The following is an 11,401-nucleotide window of genomic DNA, read 5'->3' on the forward strand; positions in this document are numbered from 1 at the left end:
AGCAGCTCAGCTGCTGAGAAAGGTAGACACTCCTCATCAGATATAGTCCCAATTGGACTGTCTCGATCTTCGCGCTCCGGAAACAGGACACTGACTATTTCCTTCATTGCATCAGGTTCCATAAGAGATACTGGACTGTGACCCATGAATTTTCGAGTAAAAATCTGGTATCCTAGGCCCCACAGATCATTATCTACTTCTTCGTAGACCGCCTTCTAGCATCTCCCTTTGCTCTCTTCGATCGCCATAACTAGTCGCTTCTTCGCCGCTTTATACTCTCCGTTCTTCTGCTGCCCAGTATCACGCTTTCGCATCCTGAGTGCTTGCCTCCGAAGACGCAAACACTCAGCCCTGAGCAGCGCGATATCACCAGTCCACCAGTAAACTGGTTTCCCGCGTAAGCTCGCGGAACTTCGAGGCATCGCAGCGTCGCAGCCTAAGACGATAGCCTTCATCGTACGGCCAACAATCATCTCCACATATTCGCGCGTCTCAGCAGATATAGAGGGAAAGGTCTCAACGCTGTCTGAGACCGCATTTTGTAAAGCACTCTCATCCAGCTTCGAAACCCTCAAACCTACTCGCTTCATTGATCGCTGGGACACAATCGCAGGGTTTCCCCGTAGATCATGTACCGTATACGAGATGTATTGGTGATCGCTAGCCGTAAACTCCTCCAAAACGGCCCAGTCCGAGACCACTGCAGCTATCCATTGGATAGCAAAGGTGAGGTCAATAACTGACCCACGAGTGCCAACCCTACGGAAAGTTGCACTGATACCTTTATTTATAATGACAAGATCTAGACCTGCCATCATGTTCAAGAGCTCAGTACCGCGCGTGTCGGTCCATTCCATCTCCCAATCGATGGATTTCGTATTGAAATCGCCACCTATCACGATTTCCTCCTCAAGATTGTGAATAACTCTTTCGAGCTCGTTCACTCTCTTTCGGAAGTCAGCGATAAGTTCGTTGGAAGTGAAATAGCACGACACGAAGGTGATCGCTGGCGTAACTACCCATACAATACCATCCCTGGATCCACTGTCCTTTACAGAAACAGACCCTAGGTCCGGAATCCAAATTGCCGCTGTCCCCGAAAGGTCACAGAACCAATTTGGTCCAGACACTGAATGGTATTGCTCTGATACCAAAACAATATTCATTCTGCAGTCCTGTCACCGTGCCAGAAGTAGATCCAGCGATGCCCTGCACCGTTGTAGATTCGCCTGCAGCACCTTAGCCATTTTTCTGAGAAGTGCATCGCCTCGACCCGATTACGTGATCAACAAATCGCCCGTCTCCCACTGCCGCACAGAGGTGGCAGCGAGGTGGATTGGGGCAGGTCTTGGCCTGGTGGTCCGCCTTGTCACAACGCCAGCAAAGACTCGACTGATCAACTTCCGCCTTACATGAACTGACCGAATTACCAAGATCATGGCAGCGAAAGTATCGATCATGCCGTTCCCAGCGGCGGATACGGCAGACCAACCAGCCTACTTTGACCTTTCCCAAGGCCTCTAAAGTAGCAGTGACTTCGCATCTTGCCTTAATGAAGGCACGGACAGCTTCCGATTTATTGGGTTTAGTGGTATTCACTTTCAGCTCGCCCACACCCTCATTGATGCTCCGATGCAAGGCCGCTCCCACCTCGTCAGCTGTCGTTGCCGCATCCAGCCCATCGATAACCACTGTAGTGGTTGGGACGAGATGGCGCACAGCAACGACTCCATCAACCGCCTCAGTAATCTTTCTATCGGGAGCGGAGCGATCTTCGATAGATCCCTCGATAAGGAGACCACTTTTCCTGGCTGTCCTAATTGATCTAACACTAGTTGGTAGATCCTCCGGGGAAAGTTTTGATCGCAATGTTTTCAAAACCTCCCGTGACGATCTAGACTCACCTGGTGTGATCAGCACCGTCTCCGACCGTTGCCGTCTCCTCCGCTGCTTGGCCTCCTTGGATGCTGTGGTCCGTAGCGTCACTGGTCCTGCAGTTGTCCTGTTGGTTCCCGGTCCCGCTGCTCCACTGCCCACAGCTGTCATGGCCTTTTCCTTCTTCTTCCGCTTTCTTTTCTTCTGTTTACTTTCTACCACAGTAAATGGAACGTCTGTGGCGGCCTTACTTTTCTCTTGTTTTTCCTTTTCTTTTTTTTTCTTCTTCTCTCTTTCTCCCTCTTGCGGTGACGACAATTGGTGTTTTCCTTTCGAAGCATCATTGCCGCTGGGAGTACTATCTCCTGCTGTGACCTTAGCGAATGAAGACTTCACTGCTGGGACAGCAAACTCTTCCGGTCCTTTCGGGGAACTGAGTCGTTCCTCCGGCTATCGGGCTTTCCTTTTCTTCTTCTTTGGAGTTTTTTGTGAAGCTAACTCCTCTCGAAGTTGCTTCGGTCTCTTCAACGCCTCAGTAAGACGCTCCAACTCCTTACTTTCGACCACCGCAAGCTTTCTCTGGGCATCTTTTCAGGTTTTGCGATGCGTAAGTAACTGCGTTAGTATCAACGCAGCTTCCTTCACACCAGCAGTAACTTCAGATGCCACCGTCCTCTTCTTGGTGATGGTCCGCAGGATCTCTTTGAGGACCTCCCGAAGTTTCTCGAGTCCATAGTCTTCCTGGGAAATCGCCACATCTCGCGGTGTGAGAATCTCGTTCCCACGACTCCCAGGCGCCATCACTAGGCATTCACTTGTCATGTCGACAGTACGGTTACCCTTGGCCAAATGGTTCACCAAGGGCATCAAGCAGTCGTTGGATATAGTCGACCGCGCAGGTGCTGCTGACCCACCTAACGCTGCCACGGCTGAGGTATACCTCCTCTGCCCCGTAAACGAATTTTCATTATTCCATTGCTCCATCATAATAAAAAATTCCACTTTTGACCATCACGCTCGTCTCTGTTTTGAAGGAATGTAGCTTCTCCTGAGTGTGTCCGCGGTGAAACTTTTTCAGGTCACACACCAGTCGTTAAATCGGTAGCAACCATCTATGGAACTCACTAACCCAAGCTTTCCTCCATGCGAAAAATCATCAAAGATGATATCGACAGGAATAGTCGTCTGGGCCATTCCCCTATCCGCCACCCGGGGACGCGCTCGGTTGGTCTCAAGCCCTGACGATGACATGAGATGGTAGACTTCTTCATCTGCCCGGAGTAATAATGTCACCATCATTATTCCTGAGAGATTGAAGAGAGTCACCCCCATCATCACCGTCAACTTCCGAGGCACGGGCACAGGTAGGCACTTTGTAATGAGCACTAGTTCACTTTTAACAGTGGTGTAATAACCTGGCCTTTATATAAGCGCATAATCGAATTCGTCTGGAGCTAGTGATGACAAGGTCAATGCATTCATCAATACTGAATGCTCTAACTGACAACGTCTAACGAGGACGTCATGGTAGAGGTTTTGTATCTTCTGCCTTATAAATTTCTCGACGTATATAAACTTGCTATATACCTACGGAAAAATATCAATATCTTCGGTCTTAATCGCTTCTATTGGCATGATGTAGTCCGTGGTTTTAAGGACCACTGTGAAAAGCTTAGGGTGCTCCGTTTTGATAGAATTATGCCCACACACTTCTACCTTACCTCACTGGGTCAGCGCGAAGGTGATACCTTCACTGGTAACGCAAGAAAGTTTTTGCACGTCACATTGTGTTCTCGATCTTAAAATCACTTGATTTGTTTTAGTGTTTAGCGTTGTTTTGTAATCAGAGAGAGATATTGCGAATAACCGGTCGGCCACCACTTTTTCCCACGTACCCCACGAATCACTAAAGTCACCTTAGTTTGTATTGTTCATTTTTAAGTCAATATGGACTTGATCGTAAAGTCAGATTGCACCCGTTTCATGAATTTTCTTACATCTAGTATAGTCCATATCTAAATAATATTCTCTACGTCCGTTTAACACGGAGGATGTATGGAAGTGCATTCCGCAACGCTGCATTACTCTATTCATTAGAATCTTACACTCGATTACGTGATTGTAAATTATTTTAGCCGGTTGCAATAGACTTACGGTTACCTTTTCAGTTTCAGCTTTTCTTGCGGGGAAATTGCCTTCCCTACATCCAACTGTGATAGCGTAGTCATGTTCATTGACGAACCGCTGCAGTCGTATCCAACCAGGCCCGAGGAAGAGGGAAGGAGTCCCAGCAGTATCACTAATCCGGTCATCTGAAATTATATACGAGATATTCTTAACTTGTTGAGATAAAATATTTTCACCACCCCATTTGTATCTACTTCGGCCATCTCGTTTTGACCGATCGCTATTACGTCATGAAGTCCGGTATACTGCGGGTCTCCTTTTCTTTTTCTTGGTTCCCGCAGTACAAATACTCTAGTTCCCGGTTTACACTAATGTGGATTACTTTTTCTATCGTAATAAAAATTTTTACCTTATTTTAGCCTGATGTAAGTTATTACTGGCAGTTACTTCAACCTGTCCTGTACGTCTAAATAATTGCTCTCAATAACTTGCATATGTCGCATTGGATTCTTCAATAGTTTGTATGCGAGAAGGAAGACGGGGTAACTTCCCGAATACTAATTAATACGCAGTGAATCCTTTATCCTCATGTTCACTTACATCATATGAAAATAAGGCTATGTCCAAGCATTTATCCCAGTCTTCATTCTCGCCTATATGATTTTTCAGATATTCTTGTAATACATAGTGAAATCTTTCCACCGACCCATTACTCTGAGGTCTATATGCAGATGTATAATATTGTTTAATTTTATACTTCTTAGCAATATTTTTAAGTAGAATCGAAAGGAAGTTCGTTTGTTGATCAGTTAATATGGCCTTAAAAGGCCTGAAGTAGCAAAACCAACGATTTAATCAAGCTTGTGCTGCATCTACGGCTGTTGCTTGCTCTAAAGCGATTGCCATCAAGAACTTAGTCAGGAGATCCTGTGCAGTTAATATGCACTTATTTCCAGACGCGGAGGTATGCGTTGGGTACATAATGTCTAAACCTATTTTGTCAAACCCAGCATCAGGGGTATCCGTGAGGACCATTGGCTGCTTTACCTTAACTCTACTTAACTTTATTAGTTGGCAATTCAAGCATTTTTGAATGTAATCGATAACGTCTTATTTAATTTTTGGCCAGAAAAATTTTGTCTGATTTTCTTGTACGTTTTGGTCATCCCTTTGTGACCTTTCACGGCTGAACCGTAGTTTTCCTCCAAAATATCTATCTAATCTTTCATCATCATTTGAAATACGCACAAGGTTAAGACAGATAGTCATTTTAACGTCGGTGTCCGTAAAGGTATCGATCAATTCTTCTTGGATTGTCAACCAATTTTTATCATCTATTTTATCAGTTTTTGCCATGCTAAATGACTTTAAACCTAGTTCCAGTACTATATTATATACAGAAGCCAATGTCTCTCGGATATCCTCGACCGATACGAGATCAGTATCTCTGTATTTAGGCGCTGCTACTATACAGCGTTTATTTCCCCCATAGGGTATTACAGTATATCTACAATACGTTAGTTGTGCGGGAATTTACAAGACGTCAACAAGTTCTTTGCTTCCTTCGTCACGAGGTTTCCCTTTTACGTTAGTAAATATTAGTACGTTATCTGATTGCATTGACAACCAATCACGCGTTTCGCGAATGTTCGGAGCTATTTCTCGCGTTATGGGTATAATAGGTCTTTGCCTGCCCCGTGGTGGACGGATGGGGACATACTTTCCCTCGTCACTGTCTTCTTCATACACTTCTTACTCATGTGAGGAGTCTATGGTCAGTAACTAACACGAATTGACTGCCATAGATATATGGCCGGAATTTATTCACCACGTAGACTATCGCGAGCATTTCTTTTTCAATGGTCCAATAGTTACGTTCGGCTAAATTTAATAAATGAGACGCGTAAGACACAGGTTTATCTTTATTTATTTCCCCTTGGCTTAAACACGCCCCGATTCCGTAGTCACAAGCATCAGTTGTGATGATAAACTCTCGCGAAAAATTCAGGAATTGTAAAATCGGCGAATCTACCAATTTTTTTTTCAGCGTCTCGAACGCTTCCAATTGACTCTGACCCCACGCAAATACTATATCTTTTTGCAGCAGAGAGGTTAGTGGCTTACTTATTTTCGCGTAGCTGTCAATGAATCTCCTATAATGCCCGGTTAGACCCAAGAATTCCCGAACCTTTTCAACATTTTTTGGTATTGCGAATTTTTTGACCGCGTCGGTTTTCTTAGGGTCTGGTTTAACACCGTTTGCCGATATTATTTGTCCCAAATAATTAATTTCGTTCAATGATAAATTACATTCATCAGGTTGCAGTTGCAAACCCGCTTTACGTAAGCAAATAAACAACTCTTTGATTTTTGCGACGTGGTCCTCAAATGTTTTAGAGTAGACGACTATGTAATCCATATACACAAAGACACCCTTGCCAAGCAATCCCACCTTTACCTTGTTCGTTAATCTTTGAAATGTCGGAGGGGCATTTTTCAGCCTAAATGGCATTCTAACAAATTCATAATGCTGGTTTAGCGTAGAAAAGGCTGTTATATGTATATCGTCAGGGTGAATTTTAATTTGGTGGAAACCACTCGCTAGATCAAAGGTGGAGAAGTACTTTGCATCGCCTATTTGGTTGATTATTTCGACAATATTTGGCGTAGGGTTAACGACTGTAAAAGTTTTTTCGTTCAAATCACGAAAGTCAAGTCAATCTTACGCCACTTCTTATTGCCGAAAGAATCTTTCTTTTTAGAAACGATCCAAATCGGGGAACAATAACCTAATTCTGAGGGTCTAATAATACCCTTTTTTTCTAATTCTCTGACCTGTCTCGAGATCTCCTCCTTATGAGAGGAAAGCGATATTGTTTCTTAAATACTGGATGGTCATCCGTAGTTATTATACGGTGTTAAATCTCGTTTCAGAGATTGTGAATACCCCTGATTCTATGACCCCTGAACCTTTTAATTTCTTACGACTTCCGACCCAATGTCTTTGGACAGTCGTGAGTTACTAATGGCCCTGATAGGCATAACAAAATTATCTGCATCAATAGCAGTTGATTGAGGTTCGCATGGGAGATCATTAATTAAATTTACTGATTTTAATTCAGTGGAAATATCGCTTTCATCCCGCCATAAGGAAGTTTGAAAATCGACCACAGGCCTAGGAATAGAAATTTCAATATCAGAATTATAGTAAGCCCGTAAGAGGATACTACCGTTATTATTAGTTTCAAATGTGCCTCCGATTTCAAGTTCGAAAGCACATTATCTTCGGGGTACATAGCCATAGTCAGATGAATCGGGAGTGGTTCTCATCTTCACCACGGTAACAGATCTTGGAGGCAATTTTTTGATTTCCGTTTCGAAGAAGTCGTCTTCCACCACATTAAATTCAATACCGTAACCGAATAATTCTACTCGAATCTTACCAACCGGATATACTGGGTCTTTATTTATGCCGAATAGCGCCAATTTATGTTCTTCGTTGATACCTTGCGGTTTATTTAATGCACCAATTTTTATATTATTTACCTCCGAACCCGAATCAAACATGATCGTTAAATAATTTTTTATGTCGTTGTTTTTCACCAAAATTGCTGGTACCTCGATTTTCCTTAAGTTAATTATGGCTGTCGCGACGTTGACTGGTGTGTGATATCGAATGGATTTATCGGCGGGGTTTGAACTTATCTCGGACTCCCGTGGGACCCATCGTCGTTCTTCCCCGGGAATTTCCCGACGGCCCCTAACGCGTTTGTACAAGCGTTGCAAATTCAAAACAGTTTGCCAAACCGTGATTTACTTTGCTGCAGCACAGGCATTCCTCTCGATTTTTTTCAGATTTTCATTCGTTGCCGCAAAGTTTGTTCTTATTACCGTCATTCTGGTTTCTTCAGTCAACGTTATTGTATTTATTATTAAATTTATTATTATTGTCATTACCTCATACCTTTTTCTGTAAGCAATCCCTTTCGAAATGACCGCGTTTGATACAAAAATTACATCGGAGATCTTTATTTTTTTTCACCTGGTTCTCTAGCCTAAATGGCTTGGACCTGTCGGGTTGATTACTATCTATATGAACTACTGTGACCGCAACTGGTGTTTGGAAGCGCTTTGCGTTGTCTTCCTGATTTCTAAGCGCGGCTATCGACGACGGGTGTGTTTGTTCCAACGTATCGTGTGGCTTGAGCAAACATTGAACCTGCAGTAGAGGTGAAATATCATTGAGGAAGGTCAAAATCGCGTCTTTCTCAATTTTTAGTTTTTCCGCTTCAACTAGTTTACCTCTTTCGGTTGTTTCAACGTACAAAATTTTGCGGTAAATCGTACGAGCGTAGTTGACATACGAAACTTATTTTTTTTGGGTTGCATTATGATGTTTTCTAATTCGGCTTTGCATTGGTTTGCAGAGCGTCGACGGTCAAAAACAGTGCAAAGAAGGTTTTCAAACTCCTTCATGTTACCGTATTCCATGTTTTCCACGGCAATCCAAACGTCGCCTTTAAGTTTTTGCCGAACGAGTGTCAAAAAGATAAATTTGGCACTTGGCGCTAGCATGGAACTAACTCGATCACACGATCTTATAAAATTAAAAACCATGGCACTTGTTCCGTCAAAGGTAGGTACATAGGACAATGCGCTCTTGATTGTGATATTCGCGTTACACGTGAGTTCATTCAGCCCTCTGTTTCTTAATTGGGACATTTCATCCTTGAGTTCCTGGATTATGTTTGGCACCTTATTCGTGGCGGACGCTTCCATTTCTTTGAGCTCCGTAGGCTAGCTTTGCAATAATTTGGAGTCGTTTCGCAACTGTTTTTCTTAAGCAGCGACCGCGTTTTCTCGCTCAACCAGGTCACGTTCTTGGTTATCCAGTTTTTCCTGAATTTCCGACAACGCGTGCTCTCGATTGGTTAGCGTAATCTCGCGCTTATTCAGACGCTATGTCTGCATGATTTTAGCCTGCTTCAGAAGCTAACTAGATTTTGCTTCACGCTCTTTCAATTTTCGAAACCGATGTTTGAACTCGGCCTTGATTTCATTGGGTTAAGCTCTATTTATTAATTCACGTGATTTTAACTCGAGTTAAAAAAAAATTTTTAAGTATGGAATTTTATGTCTCGCCAATTGTTTAGCGTACAGATAAGGTCAAGACGTAAGTTTTTGGTGAATAAAATGCTCTACAAAAAAAGTCTCTTATAATTTTTTGATAAATCTATCTGTTCAAAAGTTATTGGAGCCAGAAGTCAAGTTAGATTAAATATCGAGATCGCTTTACTTTTCCGGCGAAACTATTGGACTTATCATAAAAGCTTTTTTGTAGATAAATTTATTATCTACAAATAATCATTGATAATTTTTTTTTAATTCTGTATGGTTTTCTAGTTATTTCCATTTTAATGCCAAGCTCTTCAAATTTATCAGAACACTATTTTTTTAGGAGCTTGGCATTAAAATGGCAATAACTATAAACCAATGTAGAATTTTAAAAAAATTATCAATGAATATTGGTAGATAATAAAATTGTCTACAAAAAAGATTTTACGACATTTTAGGATAAGTCCAATTGTTCAGTCACGAGCTTAGTTAATTTAAATAAGCTTCGTGCATTTTCGCTAAGTCCGGGAGCTTCCGAATTCTCTACTGACTTCAAGGTCAGAAGAGTGCCGGGTCACTCGCTACCTGGGCCCGAGACGCACAAATTCTAGCTCATAGCTGTGTCAAGATGCCATGAGAACCCGCAAGAAGCCCGCCTAACAGATCATTCGTTTTAGATTGGCCAGCCAATGAGTGCCTTCGCTATCAACTACTTCCCGTTGGTGCGCTTTGAAGCCAATGGGAAAATTCGTCTTATGCAGCAAGGCTGCCACGTCGACACCAAGCTTTCTCGACGACTCAACGACTCAACGACTCTACTATCATTACCAATTCTGGAACGTCCTTTGCTACTTGCAATCTCGTGTTCTAAAGCCACTTTGATAATTTCATTCTTGTGTGATATAAATCTAAACCATTACGCTAAATTCTGTCTTGCACTGAGAGAAAAAATCGGTTTTCTGAACTAAGAAATCGTAGTTCACAGACGACTCAGCTTAACTAAATCAGTTTCAGTAACTAATACACCATAGTAAAGTGATTTATGACTACATAGTCATTCTTACTATTTTCAGTTACATATACTAAGATAAAGTTAACATAACTATAATTTATAGTGTAGTAAATAATTTATTCTTAGTCCAATGAGCAATAAGATTATAGTGATGTTAATAATGTACACTTAGTTCTTCAGATCATTTATAATTGTAGGAATAAGTATTTGTGTCTAGATGTACACACTAAAAAATCGAAGTTTCTGAGAATGTACTGATTTGACTTATTGTAACTAAACATTCATAGTTACCATTTCCATGATTTAGTACTGCGAGAAATAAAATTATTTAGCGATCTGTACTGCAGATTTTGGTTCATTATTACTGGATTTTTTTTTATTTACTAGCCAATATTTACGTGACAAATTCACAATTTTTTTTTTTCTTTCACAATAAACGTACTTGATATTTTTTTATTATAACAAAAATTATTTTAGGAAACATTAATATTAAACATGAATATCTTAATGTAATTTAGTATATACTATATTACAATCAAAAATGACTTTTGTCACTCGGTCAGATAACAGAGAAGTATTTATGCCAGGATCGTTCTCAAGCTAGGAATATAATACTTCTGAAATAAGTTTCTTACCAGGGACACTATACAAAAGGTGGGCGCGATCTGGTGGCGAGCATCAAACTACTCCCGCTGCTGTTGCTTTATTCTGGTGACTTTTATCTCTTAGTTTAAGCAACTTTTTTGTTTTGGTTGGAGCATAAAAAATTATTGCGTTAACACATACATAGACGACTTCAGCTCTAACTCTTATTTTTTATTGTAATCTCACATTTGGTTTTATCAAATACATTGTTTTTGACAGAAATATTTCTATAGTAAGCCTAAAACCGTAAAGTCTTTGATTCAAATCTCCCTATGAACTTGTTTCAATTTCCATGTTTGTAAATCAATTGAAATTCAGTTGACTCAAGTTCGGATAGGCCAAGTACGCAGCGTATTTCGGAAGAAAACACGATTTTTATCAGTGCAGGTAAAACAGTTAATTTAAGTCAAAAATAAATATTCTTGATTTTAGATCATTTTTTTATCAATGCAGAAAATCAAAATTTTCTTGCAGTAAAAAGTCATTTTGAATCAAAATATTTTTTTTCAAGTCAACATATACTTACGCTTGAATCAAACAATTTTTACTTGTTTAAAGAGTTTTATTTTGTTAACAGAGGAGATATTTTTTGTAGCAAGATATATATGTTAGTTTTTAGAACCAATA

At 41.0% G+C, this 11,401-nt stretch overlaps 1 protein-coding gene across 1 annotated transcript; it reads right to left on the minus strand.

The window, feature by feature from the left end:
• Window positions 1-215: 215 nt before the first annotated feature.
• On the minus strand, window positions 216-1,166 carry LOC103574302 (uncharacterized). The gene has a single exon (XM_008553711.3). The coding sequence runs from the start codon at window positions 1,164-1,166 to the stop codon at window positions 216-218; it is 951 nt and encodes a 316-aa protein (XP_008551933.3).
• Between the last annotated feature and the right edge of the window lie 10,235 nt (window positions 1,167-11,401).

This window comes from Microplitis demolitor, chromosome 2 (genome assembly GCF_026212275.2).
Source record: "Microplitis demolitor isolate Queensland-Clemson2020A chromosome 2, iyMicDemo2.1a, whole genome shotgun sequence".
Taxonomy (NCBI): Eukaryota; Metazoa; Arthropoda; class Insecta; order Hymenoptera; family Braconidae; genus Microplitis; species Microplitis demolitor.